This window comes from Triticum aestivum, chromosome 2B (assembly GCF_018294505.1).
Source record: "Triticum aestivum cultivar Chinese Spring chromosome 2B, IWGSC CS RefSeq v2.1, whole genome shotgun sequence".
NCBI classification, from domain to species: Eukaryota; Viridiplantae; Streptophyta; class Magnoliopsida; order Poales; family Poaceae; genus Triticum; species Triticum aestivum.
In genome coordinates this window covers 695,269,862-695,287,337 of record NC_057798.1, presented here as the reverse complement: position 1 = coordinate 695,287,337, position 17,476 = coordinate 695,269,862, and the positions used below count along the sequence as shown (strand labels likewise).

The window sequence follows — 17,476 nt, the reverse complement described above, 5'->3', positions numbered from 1 at the left end:
GGGCGATCCATTTTATCCGTCTGCGTTTGTTTGGGTCGGCGCAGACAAAAATAGAGGCCCAATGCGGCGACTCAAACGTAAATTGTGTCCGCCTCGCGTCCGCGCGGACCCGTTTCCAGCCCAAAATTGCGCCTGGAATGCGTCGGCGCGGACGCGAAGCAGATGCGCCATACGTCTCCTCGGTATCCGCCGCGTCCCCACATGTAGGCCACCCAACCGCCACCGGTCGTCTTACTTATGACGACCACCGACAGCGGGCCCACTTGTCAGCCTCAGGAAGTGTCCTTTTTTAAGCACGCGTGCGGCGGGGCGGGGGGGAGGCTCATCCACTTCTCCCGTCCACATCTGGCCCCCCACCGCTCCCTTGCTTCCTCGCTGGCGACAGAAAACCCTAGGCCACCATGGGCATCTTCGGCAACAATGGCAAGGCCAAGGGCAAGTGCACCCCCGGCGCCTCGTCCTCCCGTGCTCCCCCTCCCCCTCCACCACCGGCGCATTTCCGCCCGGAACGCCGGCGCCTGCACATCCCGGTGCACCAAGCGCGGTGGCACTGGGAGTACAGGCAGCCCCTCCCTACCCCGACGTGACGCTGTGCACCATTGGCACTTGGATCCCCAGCGAATCCCGGTGCCGGCGGTTCCGCGGAGCCAGCGGGCGCACGACGAGGAGGTGCGCCGGCGCCGCGCGCAGCTCACGCCGGAGCAATGTCGGCTGCCCGAGTACGCCGCCGACTCTCCCAACTGGGAGGCGTGGTTCGTCCTCGAACACGAGGAGCAACGGCGCTCGGGCGTCGACGCCGTCCCACCGCCGTTCCCACCGCCGCTCCCGCAGGTACAGCCGGAGGACGAGGAGGCGGAGGCGGAGTACCAGGCCGCCCTCGAGGTGGCCCTGCAGCAGGCGCTGGAGGCTAGCCGCCTCGAGGAGGACGCGCGCTGGGATGGGCTGGAGCAAGCCCTCGCCCTGTCGGCGGCGCGGGACTCCGTCCACTCCCCAATGTTCGTGCCGCCACCGCCACCGTCGCCGCCCATCCAGCCCAAGCCGGAGTCGGAGCCGACGTGGAAGCGCTCCCCGCCTCCACCCACTTGGCCGGAGGAGGCCTACTCGTGGACGGGCCAGTACCGCGAGTTGGTGAGCGCGCCCCCCGTCCACTTCATCGCGACGCCGGAGCAGGAGGCCGCCCACCTCGAGCGCTGGAAGGCGCATGGGCTCTGGCAGGAGCAGGACGACGGCGAGCACCAGATGCGCTACGAGGCCATGCTCCAGCACGATGCGGAGGCGCTTCGGCTCGAGGAGGAGGAGGAGGAGCGCGCGCGCGCGCCTAGCCGCAATGCCACCATCCCAGTAGACGCCGGAGGTGGCTGCCCTGGCAGCATACCAGGCGGCGTTCGGGTGGGCAGGCCCTGCTCCCGTCTTCATCGATCTCACCGGCGATGGCGACGGCGGCGTCGATGGCTAGGGCAAGGGCAAGGCCACGGCGTCTAGGGCAGCACGCGGGGCGGAGAAGGCGGGTGCAGACTCTTTTTATGTTTTAATTAATGTTTAATTATGTTTAAGTGGACTTTGGCCGGCGTTTGACTGGCCACTTATATGTAATTATGTTTATTTTAAGTTTATTTCGTGTGCCTTTTTTTTTACATGCCCGCACATTTGGGTCTGCCCCTCCGTTGGGCGGCCAAGCCAACCCATTTCATAATGCGGACGCGGATGTCCGCCTGGTCAACCCAAACGGACAAAAAGCACACAAAAGCGGTGTCTGTTTGGGTCGGCCCGTTGGAGTTGCTCTTAAACTCCTAGAGAGTCAACAAGTGGGTTCCAGGACATGATCGGGCCAGAGGAAGAAGCCGTGGAGGAAGCGTCGATCATGTCGTACATTGCTCTGCGGATGTATACAACCTGAGAAACACCAACCGAGCACCGCGTCCAACATCAACCATTTCAACACCGGAGACTTCACGAGCAACCAAGACAATGCCTTCAGGATGTGTAGCACTAGAATTTCTCTCACCCGATGCCTCGTGCTAGCGCAGTCGACCTTGCACACACAAGCGCAGTAAAATCATGGCCCCCTTGTATGGCTTAAGTGTGTCATTCGGCTGTGCACACGCCACACACAAGATGGCTACACGAAAGAAGAAGCATTTGCATTCGAGCAACCACCATGACAACGATGACGAGGGCTAAGGATCAGTTTCCGGATTGGCAGTCACAATCGATGATGATTTTGGCTGGTGATTAAATGGGAGATGAACAATTCAACTTATCAACTACCCAACAAGGGGCTACTCAGATCCAATTCTGAAGCTAACAAGCACAATTGGATTACGATTCAGCATTATTAATAAAGGTGCTCTGCAACACAATTAATCGCAGGCAGGTTGCATGTGCTCTGGTCCAGGCATCCAGTCTGACTAGTGCACACAGCAATACATGCAGATAAATGCACATGAGATAAACGGACCACGCGCTGGCATATCGATCGGGCAGCTGAGTTGATTGAGGCCAAGAACCAACTACAAGTGCACTGCTAATACTAATGAATTGCTTGCTAGAGGAAAATGCAGCCCTGATGTAGCGGTTGCTAGAACTGAGTGGACGAGGTTCTCCTGTGTGGGCTGCTCTGCTTGTTGCTTGCCTGCTGGGCGGTGAGTGCAGCAATCTCCGACTGAAGCTGAAGAGATGGAGAAAGAAGCTGGGGATTGAGTTAACTAATTACTCATGCACAAGCAAGCAACCAAGAAATAGAGATGGAACCGGAGGAAGAAGAAGAGAAGAAGGCGTACCAGTTTGCACTGTCTCTTGAGTTTGAGGTTGTCCTCGACGAGCCGGCGGACCTCCTTCTCGAGCTCCTGCGTGTAGGCCCTCTTCCTGGCCCTGGACCGCAGCGCCGACTCCCTGTTCTTCATCGCCCGAATGCTCTTGTGGCCGTCGTCGCTGCTGACGCCCAGCTGCTGATCCTCTCCGTCGGCACTACCGTTGCCGATGCTGAGGGAGAGGGAGGGCAGGCGGGCAGGCGGATGGGCAGTGCTGGAGATGGAGGGGAGGGAGCTGAAGCCGCTGAGGCTCAGCTGCGGGCTGCCGGGCTCCTCCCACGACATCCCTATCTACGCCCCGCCCGTGTGGTGTGCGCGCTGTGCTGTGGTGTAGACGTGCAGTGCAACTGGATGAAACAGTGGAGCTACAGGTCAAGAAAAGGATGATGAGGACGAAGGTGTAGCTATAGGCGGGTACTAGGTGGGCGGGCCATCGAATCAAACGGGGTGGGATTCGCGGACTTTAAGTCAGAGCACTTAGCATCACTGACGTGTGGGTCCGAGAACCAAATGGCCCGCATGTTAGTGACACAAAACCACCCGGCTGAAGTCTGCAAATCTGAAGCGGAATCAAACACACCACGTGAACTCTCTGCTCGCTGCTTTGCTGCAAAGCAGACACAGGAGTGAAGCAGAGAGAGAGACGGGCCCAGACGGAAGACGCCGACGGTCCAGCTTCACTGCTCATCCGATTGGATTTGGATGAGATGGCATCATCCGTCACGTCCCGCCAGAAAGCAGGAGTACTCGTCTTGCGTGCGTGCAGGACCTCTGAATCAGAACGCCTTTCGCGGCACACGCACAGCCACGGGCTTCAGTGCACGTACGGGCACTCCACTCGTCTCGTCGCACTCGCTCACTACAGTGAGTCCGAGGAAATTGCAAAATCCCCTATTTTTGGTGCTAGCGTAGCACAAAACACCTATTTTTCAGGTTTGTTGCACAAAACATAAAAACAACCCCAATTGGGTGACACAAACGGATGGTGATTTTGTCTGTTTTTTATCCGTTTGGATCGGCCAGCCGGCCGGCTCCGTTCTGTTTCAGATATGGGTCGGCAACGCGCCTAACGCGCCGACCCATATGTGCCGGCGTGGCCGGTTGGCTGCCCTATTTTGCATTGATGAATTTGCATAGTTTGAACTGAAAAAAAATAGCATAGTTTTACAAGCCGAATAAAAATAAAAATGTCTGACATATTTCTCACATAGTTTTGCAAACGAATAAAACAAGATACATCTTTTGGTTGCCAACATGAGCCCACCTATACACAACCAAATCATTTTGCAGTTGCACGTGAGTTTCCCAAACACGCATGTCGGGATGAAATTGGATGAACTGTTCAAACATTGTCGCTTCTCCATGCTCAGGCACAACATTCTCACCCTGAAACTCAAACCCTTGATCGTACAGATGTTTCGGGCGCTCGTCTTCTACGATCATATTATGCATGATCACACAAGCAGTCATTACCTCCCACAGTTTCTGCGTGCTCCAGGTATTAGCAGCATACCGGACGATACCCCATCGACATTGCAAAACACCAAAGGCCCACTCGACATCCTTCCTAGCACTCTCTTGCTTTTGAGCAAATCTTTTCCTCTTCTCTCCGACAGGGTTGGATATTTTCTTGACAATAGTGGTCCACTGAGGATAGATACCGTCACGCAGATAGTATCCTTTGTCGTAGTTGTGGCCATTGACAGTAAAGTTCACCGGTGGGATGTTGCCTTCGGCAAGCCTAGCAAACACCGGCGAGCGCTGAAGCACGTTGATATCATTGTGTGATCCGGCCATGCCAAAGAAAGAGTGCCAGATCCAGAGATCTTGAGACGCCACAGCCTCTAGTATGACAGCGCAAGCCCTAACATGGCCCTTATACTGCCCTTGCCAAGTAGAAGGGCGGTTCTTCCACTCCCAATGCATGCAGTCTATGCTACCAAGCATCCCTGGGAAGCCCCTGCTGGCATTCATCGCCAACAAACCGACTGTATCTTTAGCAGTCGGCTCTCTCAAGTACTCAGGGCTAAACACAACAATAACAGCCTTGCAGAATTTATACATGGACTCTAGGCAAGTAGACTCGCTCATACGGATGTACTCGTCAATGAGATCACCAGGCATTCTGTATGCAAGCATTCGGATGGTGGCAGTGTATTTCTGATAAGAGAAAAAACCAATCTTACCAACGGCATCCTCTTTGCACTCGAAATATTCATCATAGCCGACCACCCCCTCTTTAATACGGTTGAAAAGATGCCTACTCATACGAAAACGGCAGCGGAATTTTTGATGTTTGAACAACGGGTTTGTTGTATGAAAGTAGTCCTTCCAAAGAAGGAAATGCCCGCTCTCTCGGTTGCGATTCAACGCCGGAAGGTGGCCCGGAATGGAGCCATGGAACAATGGCCGCTGGCTGTTTGAGGTGGTGATGGACCAATATGGCAGCCAATATCTCCTCCTCGTCATCAGACAATGAATCGTCAGAGTCGCAAAGGAAATTGTGAAAAAAGAACTCGTCGGCAGAGTCCATTTGTATCTTGCTAAACTGGCAAACAACTTGCGGGCGTCGACGAAGGAGACGGCCGGCGAAGGGAGTTGCGGCGCGCACGGACCAGCTAGCTGCCTTGCCGGTGTCCGACGAGCGTGTTAGTGAGGATCTAGCCGGGCGGCGAGGCGGCTTCTTGGTCAGGGGCGGCTGTGTTATGGGGCGGGGGCGGGGGTGGGAAGCAATCGGCTCCCCGGTGGCAAGACGGCGGCGGTGGGCGACGTGGGAATGGGCGGCGTTGCTGGGCAGATGTGGAGGCGCCGACAGCTTGCAGAGTTGCCGGCAAAAATGGGCGGTGGCGTCGGCGACGAAGGAGGTGGGTGAGGGTTGTTGTTGGGTGGGGGGAGGCCAATGTGCCACCGAACGGCGGGCCCGGGGAGGAGAGGGCGAGCGTCCGCGCGTCCGTCGCTGTCCGCGCCGACGCAAATCCGGCTTAAAAATGGGTCGGGAATAGGTCGCCCGCGGACGAAAAGCGAACGCGTATTCGTTTGGGTCGGCGCGTTGGGCCGCCTTTTGTGTCCGCACCGACCCAAACGGACGGCTGCGGACGAAATGAGTCACCCCGTTGGAGTTGCTTTTATGGATGTATATAGACATATTTTAGAATGTACTTTCTTCAATAATAGGATTTAATTTTTTAATTAGATTCGTTCATTTTACTTCATATTTGAATCTCTAAAAGGTCTTATATTTAGAAACGGAGGAAGTACAACCCACTACTGTAGAGAAGCAGAGTAGCTTGTTCACCTGCCCCTCGTCGAAAAAGAAATGTCTTATATGACCCTCTTCACGCGGCCGGCGGTCTGGTTCAGTTTTTTTTCCTTTTTAATACTTTATTTCGATTTTCTCTGTTTCTTTATCACAAAAATTTAAAAATTCATCGTTTTTATTTTCTTCTTTCATGGTTTTCACTAGTTTTCATTTTATTTTTATTCTTTATTCTCCTTTTTGCTTTTCTTTCTTTCTTCATTTTTTTTTGTTTCTTTGTTGGTTTTCATCGACATTCTTTTTTCCTTGACTTTCTCTATTTTCATCCTTTTGCATTCGTCTTCTCAGATTTTCATTTTACTTTTTGGTTTTCTTAAATTTTACTTTTTGTTTTATTGGGGTTCTTTGTCGATTTTCATCAGTTTCTTTTTTGTTCAACACATTTCAACTTTTTTCAGTACATATTCAACATTTTTTGTATACATAAAAAATGTAATTCATATACAAGTTCAATATTTTTTAAATACATGATTAACATATATTGAAAACATATATTTTTTACGTCTACTTTTTTCATACACATAGTATATTTTTGGTGTGTATCTAATAAAACTTTAATACACATTCAATATTTTTAAATACAATATTAATATTTTTATAATACAAAATGATCATTTTTCAATACACGGTGAACAATTTTATGGCGACAAACATTTGTAAACATAATTTACATTTTTAATGCACCAGGAACATTTTTATAGACATGTTTAACATTTCATAACTACAGAATCAACTTTATTACAATATATGATCTTTTATGTCCACTTTTATTTAATGTGCGTTGTATATTTTTGTCTATCCTGGAACACTTTTGAATACAAATTTAACTTTTTAAAATACATTATCTATGTTTTTCCATACGCATTGTATTTTTTTTTTATATTTAAAGTATACATACACATTTAAAAAATTGAAATGCTTGATTAACATTTTGTTAGCACATGATCATACACATTGTATCTTTTTGGTATACACGAGAAACATTTTCGCTATACATATTTAACCTTTTTCAAATGCTTTGTTAACTTCTTCAAATGTTTTATGTACAGTCTTTTTTGTAATATATCTATTTAGAATATCTGGAATAAAAAAATGAAAACAAGAAACATGGGGAAAAAGGAGGATGTGGCCTGTGCCCTCCCGCACGCTGCACCGGCCCATAAGGGATGCATCTGACGCGGGCGCACCCTACGCCTCGCTATAAGCGAGACATACGTGCACATATCGTTTACGCCCATGTGTGTCAACTTCTTTTTGATAAACATATGTTATTGTATTTATATTCATAACCATTATAGGTACATTATTTTGGTTCTAAGATCCAAGAAAATACGAAGTAACTCCTATGACAAAGAATTACAAAGTAACTCCACAAAAGAATGAGAGTAAATTTATTCTCACAAAATACGATGATCATTAGATAATGACGAAGAACGTAGAACTCTTCAAGATGCAAGGTCCCTTCACCTCAAAACGCCAAGATGGCACCCGGAGCTGAGGGGACCCCAAATTCTCGGCGGCGGCGATGGCTCAGACTGCAACCCTTAAACAAACCCTCGTGCTTTGCCCATGTGTGTCAACTAGGGGAGGCTTCAATGTAGCAGGAAGAAATGAGCCCACCCATTCCGCCTGCAGTGTATTTTATATTTTTCTACTTTGATTTTTTAGTCGGGTTTTCACCCAAAAAAACGGTTGTTGTTTTGGATCTGGATATTTAAAAACCCTATTACAATAGGAAAAAATATTTGGAAAAAGTTTCAATACATATTTTATAAAAAAGTTCATTGTATAATAACAAAAGCTTAGTATTTGTTACAGGAAAGCTCAATGGATATTAAAAAAGTTTAATGTTCATTAAAAAAGTTCATCCTATATTGAAAAAATGTCATGTATATTAACGAATGTTCATTGTATATTAGAAAAAACTATTGAGTGTGCATTAAAAATATGTTAACAGTATTTTTTTTAAAAGTTGAATGTGTATTGAAAAATTTTATGTATATTGAAAAAATGTTCACCATATATTGCGCAAACAAAAAATATAAACTGGATAATGCAAAAAGGAAAAATGGAAGCAAAAACTAGCAAAAAGCAAAAGATAATGTGAGTAAAAAATAAACAGGTAAAGCAAACGGAAAACAAAAAAATCACAAAAGAAAAACAAAAAACGTAAACAATAAGCAATGAAAAAATGGTTCAGGAACCTTCTAAAAGGTTCCCAAAACCGGCCAGGGACCTTCAAAAAGATTCCTGAAACCAGGATCCCTAAACGAAGAAAACAACATCGAAGCCGCGGGCTGGCCCAAATGGACGCGGCAGATGGCTCGCTTTCGACGAAAGCTCATCTGTTTGCCGCTAAGTGGTGGCAAATGGGATTTGTCGAGGTCAACCACGGACGCCATAAACGCCAATGTGACAAGTCGCTATGGTGCGACGCGCAAGGGCTATATATCGCTCTTTGAGAGACAGAGACTCAAGAGAGCGGTAGGATGGGCCGACCCAGTAATGTTAAACCTTTCACTGATATTTGTTAGTTTTGGGAAGGTTTCATGTGATTTTATTTATATTCGTTTCTATTTTTCTTAATAGTCTTCATTGTTTGTTTGGTTTTATTTAGTTTTCTCTTCTTTCTTTTGTTCCTTTTTTTAAATACATGTCTACTCTTATTAATACAATATTGTACTATTTCTTATACACCCAGAACATTTTTTGGTACACACTGAACATTTTTCAAATACATGATGAACATTCATTTATTACATGTTAAAAACATTTTTTTTTCAAATGTTCATTGCACTTTTTTAAAATGCACGTTCAAGTTTTTTGAATGGTGTGAAACATTTGTTTGATTACATGAACATTGTTTTTACATTGTATAAGCATTTTCTTAAATATTACAACATGTTAAAGGCATGTGTTTCCAGCTTTGTCTACGCCGCCATCCCTCCCCCATGTCCATTCGTCGCCTAGGTACCCTTCACCCATGCAGCTGCCGTCCACGGTGGACACGACGCACGACAAGTGATTATCCATATGTCTTAGCCAATCTGTCGATTTTTTTCCTTGCTTTGAAGCAAAAATGATGGATTCAGATGACAAGTACTTCTACAACAACTTCGTGGACTCGTTCTCGTCAAATGAGGAGGATGAAATGATGATGATGCAGGAGGTCCTTGCAGACGTGGAGCGCAGAGGAGCATGTCTTGAATTTCAATGGATCGATCAAGGGACATCGAATGTTGAATCGAAAGAAGGCACGAGAGCAATTGACGCTGATGGACGACTACTTTGCCCCCGATGCCTTATTAACAGACATTTTTTTGCCAGTACTTCCGGATGCGGATTTTTTTTATCGCCTCTACAATGGTTTTCAGATGCTTTTCCTATGGCATGACCACAAATTTGTGAGAGGAGTACCTCCGGATGTCTGAAAGCACATATGGAGTTGCCATGGTTTTGTTTGCTACTCCAGTGATCAAGGTGTTTGGACAACTGTACTTGAGAGAAGCAACTGTCGCAGACACCAAAAGTCTCATGGCACTCTCGGAAGTAAGAGGGTTGCTAGGTACGCTCGGATCACTTGATTGCATGCGCTGAAGATGGAAGAACTACCCATATGCTCTACAAGTGCAAGGGTAATCTTAAGAAGCCCACCGTCATTTTTGAAGCAGTTTCATCACACGACCTATATATGGATTTCACACGCTTTCTTTGGCATGGCCGGGTCTCACAAGCTCCTCCGTGCAACTATACCATCAACGGTCATGTCTACAAAGAAGGACTACTATCTGGTTGATGGTATCAATCCTCCGTTGACGACCTTCGTCAAGACCATCTCTTAGCCAGTTGATCAGAAAAAATTCTCACTTTACCAAAAGATAAGGAGCTAAAAAGGATGTGGTTAGGCCATTTGAAGTGTTCCAAGCATGTTTTGCACTTGTTCGAGGACATGGAAAATATATGGGATCCAGAGACCCTGTGAAGGTGATGTCAGCTTTTGTGATCATGCACAACATAATTGTAGAGGATGGGGATGAAGGAGCCGTCAGAGGTCTATAATTTAAGAACATTAGTTATCCTTTGCAATTTCCAGCTTAGAGTTTGGTCATGTTTGATGAGTTTATCCAAATGCATCAACATATTCGACATCAAGGAACTCATGAGCAGTTCAATAATGATCTAATTGAACATATGTGGACGCGTAAAGGCGACAACTAGAAAATAAAATTCAAGTTTGACTGTTTTATTTGTAAACTTAATGTGTTGGATTTCTAATATTTAGTTTCGAACTAGTGTTGCGCTTGAATATTTAAATTATGCTCATCTATAGTTATTTTGAATCTTGCTAACTTATGCAAAGCTGAGAACAGGTGCAGACAAGGGCGGACGATTGATGGACAAGGTTGGATAGCCGGCTCCTGTGTCCACGTCCGCGGACGGATATTGAGTCCCATTTGGGAGACGCCATTAGAGATGCCCTTACCGCACCATATTAAGTGTTGTGGAGTCAAAGCATGCATATTGATGGATTATGTATCGAATGGCGAAACTCATGAGCAGTTCAAGAGTTCAACGACGACGACTGCGACTCCAGGGTGGCGGTCCTTAGAAGCATGTGCACGAAAACTTTCGAATTTCATCAACAAGATCAAGCCAACTCAGGTAGTGAAGCGGTGAGAAAGACGCGTCGGCGCCTTTTTCTGGCGACGGTAGTGGTCATTGGATGGTCTAGAGATCTCGAGGTAATTTTTGTTACGTTTGACGTGCTTTGTATTTATTGTAATAGTATATCTGTATTTTTCTTGAAGAAAAAGGTGATGCCGCCATGTCGACCCTGCAAGATCCAGAGAGGACGCCGATAATGAGTTCTCTACTTCGATGATGCCGGCCGTTGGAAATACCATCTTTACTCATGGGCGCTTGCACTCGCGCTGGGCGGCTCGTGACGCCCCCGACGTGGAGCACGGGGCTTTCGCCGCTGGGGACGACATGGAGCCAAGGATGGATCGACTGGATCCCATCACTTACCATTTCAAGGAGACCGGCCGGTTAATGGAGAATAAACTTTGTTACTACGTATTAATCATCTGCCGACTTGCGTGTGAGGTGTGGCAAGATCTTGTTTGGGTGCAGGATGGGTGGAGAAAAGTTAGTGGTTAATCATGGGAAAGCTAGGCACGCTGCCATGGATAGCGATCCGCGCGCATGGCCTCCGGCCGTCTCGTCTCTGGTCCAGCGCCAGCGCCACCAACCGCGCGCACTGCACCGAGCCACTGATGGAAGTAGAAGAAGACACCGGAGAGTAACATGCACGCGTCTTTCCCGCTGGTGCCGGGCCGTGGCTTCACGCATCGCTGGCTGCATGCATGCATGCATGCAAGCTTTTTTTTTATTGAGAAAGAGCATGCATGCAAGCTTTGTGCCTGCACTGCACGCATGCACGGTGGTTAGGTGTCGTGTCAGGCATCTCCATAGCCAGATCTGTCCATTCCTTCTGGCCGCTAGATACATACACTCGCAGCCGGCACGGCACGCAGCAGGGCAGCAGGCTCACATGTGTGAGTTCTCCCGTCCGTGAGGGACAGATGTGTAGGCGTCGGAAAGCGCGCGAATACAATGCGAATTTTAGCATGGAACTGAGCGAAGCGTCCTCCCTCCCGCCAGCCTTCTCTCGGGACTGAAAGCTGACGTGATTGTTCGTACGTGGCGCGGCCCGTGCACGCATGCGAGAAAACGACACGACGAAACCGCCTTCAAGTTGGGACGAGCCCCATGTGCGAAGTGTAGTTCGGTGTCTCGCGCGAAACATCTATACCCTTTGCTCTTTGTAGCCTAGCTGGTGGTAGTGGTGGTATACTACGTACGTATGACGGTATGAGCCAGGTGGACACCCACTGGGCTGGGACAAAAAGGGCAGGCTAGGTTATTCTTCATGCTCCCAAGATAGGATTTGTGCCTGTGGATGGAGCATATGCAGCCGGGCTCCCAGATCGCCCATATACGTCCGAACACCCTGTTACACATCGGTCAAAATAAAATCGCACTTCTAGTTCCGGCTCGTAGAATTTGGGCTGACCGACACTCCTCAAACCTAGCCCAAAACCGTCTTTTACGCAGCCGCGCCTACTTCGTCCATATCCACGTACTTCGCCTACCGCACCCCTCTTCGCTCGCTCAACCTGTTCCGAATGGCGTACCGGGCGCCGCTAGGTCCTCGTGCCCGGGCCAGCCCTGGCGCCAGAAGAGGACGCCCGAATCCAAGGCACGAGCAACATGTCGAGAGCGGCAGCGGGCAAGGAGAGGGCAGCGGGAGGGGAGGCGCTGGCTGCGAGCCTGGACTGTGTGTGTGCGCCAGTGGATCCAGAGGACGAGCTCTTCACGACGGTCCTCCGGCGCTCCGTCATGATGGCAAAGACCGACGCACGCCGGCTCCGCCGCAAGAACGCGAAAGCGCTTCAGGTCACCATCGAGCAGTCGGAGCGCGAGGCTACGACGGAAGTGGTTGCCAAGGAGAAGGCGCCCCGGATGGCCAAGGCGCAGGAACATGCTAGCTGCCCGTAGGATGACTGGCATCATCTTCTCTAACGATGAGTTTGACCTCTTCCACACCTCCGACGGATCCAACTTCGACGATGACGCCACTTCAACCACGAAGACCTACACGGAGGGGTATAGCCGCACCAGCAATCGCAAGGGGAGGGGGACGGTGAGGAAATGGTGATTTCCTCTGCCCTTATTCACCTGTTTTATCTATGTTATTTTAGTTTTTAATATGTATTTGCAATGTCCGGTGATGAACTTGACCATTTTGTGTCAGCTGACCATGTCCGCTAAGTTAGTATGCGAAATTATGTCAGCTAAGCGTGTTCATCTACGTACTTGCTAGTTCACGTTGCATGAGTTACATGAATTTGAGGGTTCAAATATAAGGAAGACAACTTGTTGGAAATATGCCCTAGAGGCAATAATAAAATGGTTATTATTATATTTCCTTGTTCATGATTATTGTCTATTGTTCATGCTATAATTGTGTTATCCGGAAATTGTAATACATGTGTGAATACATAGACCACAACATGTCCCTAGTGAGCCTCTAGTTGACTAGCTCGTTGATCAATGGATGGTTACAGTTTCCTGACCATGGACATTGGATGTCGTTGATAACGGGATCACATCATTGGGAGAATGATGTGATGGACAAGACCCAATCCTAAGCATAACACAAGATCGTGTAGTTCGTTTGCTAGAGCTTTTCTAATGTCAAGTATCATTTCCTTAGACCATGAGATCGTGTAACTCCCGGATATCGTAGGAGTTCTTTGGGTGTACCAAACGTCACAACGTAACTGGGTGGCTATAAAGGTATACTACAGGTATCTCCGAAAGTGTCTGTTGGGTTGGCACGGATCGAGACTGGGATTTGTCACTCCGTATGACGGAGAGGTATCTCTGGGCCCACTCAGTAATGCATCATCATAATGAGCTCAATGTGACCAAGTGGTTGGTCATGGGATCATGCATTACGGTACGAGTAAAGTGACTTGCCGGTAACGAGATTGAATGAGGTATTGGGATACCGATGATCGAACCTCGGGCAAGTAACGTACCGATTGACAAAGGGAATTGTATACGGGATTACTTGAATCCTCGACATCGTGGTTCATTCGATGAGATCATCATGGAACATGTGGGAACCAACGTGGGTATCCAGATCCGCTGTTGGTTATTGGCCGGAGAGCTGTCTCGGTCATGTCTGCGTGATTCCCGAACCCGTAGGGTCTACACACTTAAGGTTCGGTGACACTAGGGTTATTAGGAAGACTTGTAAGTGATTACCGAATGTTGTTCGGAGTCCCGGATGAGATCCCGGACGTCACGAGGAGTTCCGGAATGGTCCGGAGGTGAATATTTATATGTGGGAAATTGTCATACGGTCACCGGAAAAGTTCGGGGGCATATCGGTATTGTACCGGGGCCACCGGAGGGGTTCCAAGGGTCCACCAGGAGGGGCCACCTCTCTCGGAGGGCCTCATGGGCCGTAGTGGGCAGGGAACCAGCCCCTAGAGGGCTTGGTGCATCCCCCCCTTGGGCCCATGCGCCTAGGGTTTGGGAGGGAACCCTCGAGGGGCGCCCCCTTGCTTGGGAGGGGGGGGGCAAGCCCCCTAGAGGGGGCCGGCCCCCTTCCCCCTTCACCTATAAATAGAGGGGCGAGGGGAGGGCTGCACACCACATCCAAGGCGCAGCCCCTCCCCTCCCCAACACCTGTCCTCCTTCGATCAAGAGCTTGGCGAAGCCCTGCCGGAGTACTGCCGCTCCATCATCACCACGCCGTCGTGCTGCTGTTGGAGTTCTCTTCCTCAACCTCTCCTTCCCCCTTGCTGGATCAAGAAGGAGGAGACGTCACCGCTCCGTACGTGTATTGAACGCGGAGGTGCCGTCCGTTCGGCGCTAGGATCATCGGTGATTTGGATCACGACGAGTACGACTCCATCAACCCCGTTCTCTTGAACGCTTCCGCTCGCGATCTTCAAGGGTATGTAGATGCACTCCTCTCTCTCGTTGCTAGATGACTCCATAGATTGATCTTGGTGATACGTAGAAATTTTTTAAATTTCTGCTACGATCCCCAACAGTCGCATCATGAGCTAGGTCTATGCGTACTTTCTATGCACGAGTAGAACACAAGATTGTTGTGGGCGTCGATTTTATCAATTTACTTGCCACTACTAGTATTATCTTGTTTCGGCGGCATCGTGGGATGAAGCGGCCCGGACCGACCTTACACGTATGTTTACGTGAGACAGGTTCCACCGACTGACATGCACTAGTTGCATAAGGTGGCTAGCGGGTGTCTGTCTCTCCCACTTTATTCGGATCAGATTTGATGAAAAGGGTCCTTATGAAGGGTAAATAGAAATTGGCATATCACGTTGTGGTTTTGGCGTAGGTAAAAAACGTTCTTGCTAGAAACCTATAGCAGCCACGAAAAAATATTGAACAATAATTAGAGGACGTCTAACTTGTTTTTGCAGCATATGCCTTGTGATGTGATATGGCCAAAAGGATGTGATGAATGATATATATGTGATGTATGAGATTGATCATGTTCTTGTAATAGGAATCATGACTTGCATGTCGATGACTATGACAACCGGCAGGAGCCATAGGAGTTGTCTTTATTTTTTGTACTGTGTGTCATTGAATAACGCCATGTAATTACTTTACTTTATTGCTAAACCATTAGCCATAGTAGTAGAAGTAATCGTTGGCGTGACAACTTCATGAAGACACGATGATGGAGATCATGATGATGGAGATCATGGTGTCATGCCGGTGACGATGATGGTCATGGCGCCCCGAAGATGGAGATCAAAAGGAGCAAAATGATATTGGCCATATCATGTCACTATTTGATTGCATGTGATGTTTATCATGTTTTACATCTTATTTGCTTAGAACGACGGTAGCATAAATAAGATGATCCCTCATAATAATTTCAAGAAAGTGTTCCCCCTAACTCTGCACCGTTGCGAAAGTTTGTTGTCTCAAAGCACCACGTGATGATCGGGTGTGATAGATTCTAACGTTCACATACAACGGGTGTAAGCCAGATTTACACATGCAAAACACTTAGGTTGACTTGATGAGCCTAGCATGTACAGACATGGCCTCGGAACACAAGAGACCGAAAGGTCGAACATGAGTCGTATAGAAGATACGATCAACATGAAGATGTTCATCGATGATGACTAGTCCGTCTCACGTGATGATCGGACACGGCCTAGTTGACTCGGATCATGTATCACTTAGATAACTAGAGGGATGTCTATCTAAGTGGGAGTTCATTATAAAATTTGATTAGATGAACTTAATTATCATGAACTTAGTCTAAAATCTTTGCAATGTGTCTTGTAGATCAAATGGCCCACGCTAATGTTGCCCTCAACTTAAACGCGTTCGTAGAGAAAACCAAGCTGAAAGACGATGACAGCAACTATACGAACTGGGTCCGGAACTTGAGGATCATCCTCATAGCTGCCAAGAAAGCATATGTCCTAGATGCACCGCTAGGTGAAGCACCCGTTTTCCCAGCAACTCAAGACGTTATGAACGCCTGGCAGTCGCGTAGTGATGATTACTCCCTGGTTCAGTGCGGCATGCTTTACAGCTTAGAACCGGGGCTCCAAAACCGTTTTGAGCAGCACGGAGCATATGATATGTTCCAAGAGCTGAAAATGGTTTTCCAAGCTCATGCCCGGGTCGAGAGATATGAAGTCTCCGACAAGTTCTACAGTTGTAAGATGGAGGAGAATGGTTCTGTCAGCGAGCACATACTCAAAATGTCTGGGTTGCACAACCGCTTGTCTCAGCTGGGAGTTAATCTCCCGGATGACGCGGTCATTGACAGAATCCTCCAGTCGCTCCCACCTAGCTACAAGAGCTTTGTGATGAACTACAATATGCAGGGGATGGTGAAAACCATTCCTGAGGTATTTTCAATGCTGAAATCAGCGGAGGTGGAGATCAAAAAGGAACATCAAGTGTTGATGGTCAATAAAACCACTAGTTTCAAGAAAGGCAAGGGTAAGAAGAACTTCAAGAAGGACGACAAGGGAGTTGCCGCGCCCGGTAAGCCAGTTGCCGGGAAGAAGCCAAAGCATGGACCCAAACCTGAGACTGAGTGCTTTTATTGCAAGGGAAGCGGACACTGGAAGCGAACTGCCCCAAGTACTTAGCGGACAAGAAGGCCGGCAACACCAAAGGTATATGTGATATACATGTAATTGATGTGTACCTTACCAGTACTCGTAGTAGCTCCTGGGTATTTGATACCGGTGCGGTTGCTCATATTTGTAACTCGAAACAGGAGTTGCGGAATAAGCGGAGACTGGCGAAGGACGAGGTGACGATGCGCGTCGGGAATGGTTCCAAGGTCGATGTGATCGCCGTCGGCACGCTACCTCTACATTTACCTACGGGATTAGTTTTAAACCTCAATAATTGTTATTTAGTGCCAGCTTTGAGCATGAACATTGTATCTGGATCTCGTTTAATACGAGATGGCTACTCATTTAAATTCGAGAATAATGGTTGTTCTATTTATATGAGAGATATGTTGTATGGTCATGCCCCACTGGTCAATGGTTTATTCTTAATGAATCTCGAATGTGATGTTACACATATTCATAGTGTGGATACCAAAAGATGTAAGGTTGATAACGATAGTCCCACATACTTGTGGCACTGCCGCCTTGGTTACATTGGTGTCAAACGCATGAAGAAACTCCATGCAAGTGGACTTTTGGAGTCTCTTGATTACGAATCATTTGACACATGCGAACCATGCCTC

General features: G+C 48.0%; 1 protein-coding gene across 2 annotated transcripts; it reads right to left on the bottom strand.

Annotated features, from left to right (window-relative positions):
• Nucleotides 1-2,296: 2,296 nt before the first annotated feature.
• On the bottom strand, nt 2,297-3,186 carry LOC100192173 (protein FD). 2 transcript variants are annotated; one of them, XM_044464638.1, is made up of 2 exons: nt 2,781-3,186; nt 2,297-2,689 (listed from the first exon to the last, which is right to left on the bottom strand). In XM_044464638.1, the coding sequence occupies exons 1-2, from the start codon at nt 3,093-3,095 to the stop codon at nt 2,579-2,581; spliced, it is 426 nt and encodes a 141-aa protein (XP_044320573.1). In that variant the 5' UTR covers nt 3,096-3,186; the 3' UTR covers nt 2,297-2,578. The 2 variants fall into 2 exon arrangements, with proteins under 2 accessions (XP_044320573.1, XP_044320574.1); XM_044464639.1 differs by having other exon boundaries at nt 2,297-2,668; nt 2,781-3,171.
• Nucleotides 3,187-17,476: the final 14,290 nt, after the last annotated feature.

Coding starts and splice junctions, on each gene's coding strand:
- LOC100192173 (XM_044464638.1), bottom strand. CDS start 3,095: ATGTCGTGGGAGGAGCCCGGCAGCCCGCAGCTGAGCCTCAGCGGCTTC. Junction 2,690..2,780: donor TCAAGAGACAGTGCAAACTG/GTACGCCTTCTT, acceptor CTCAATCCCCAG/CTTCTTTCTCCATCTCTTCA.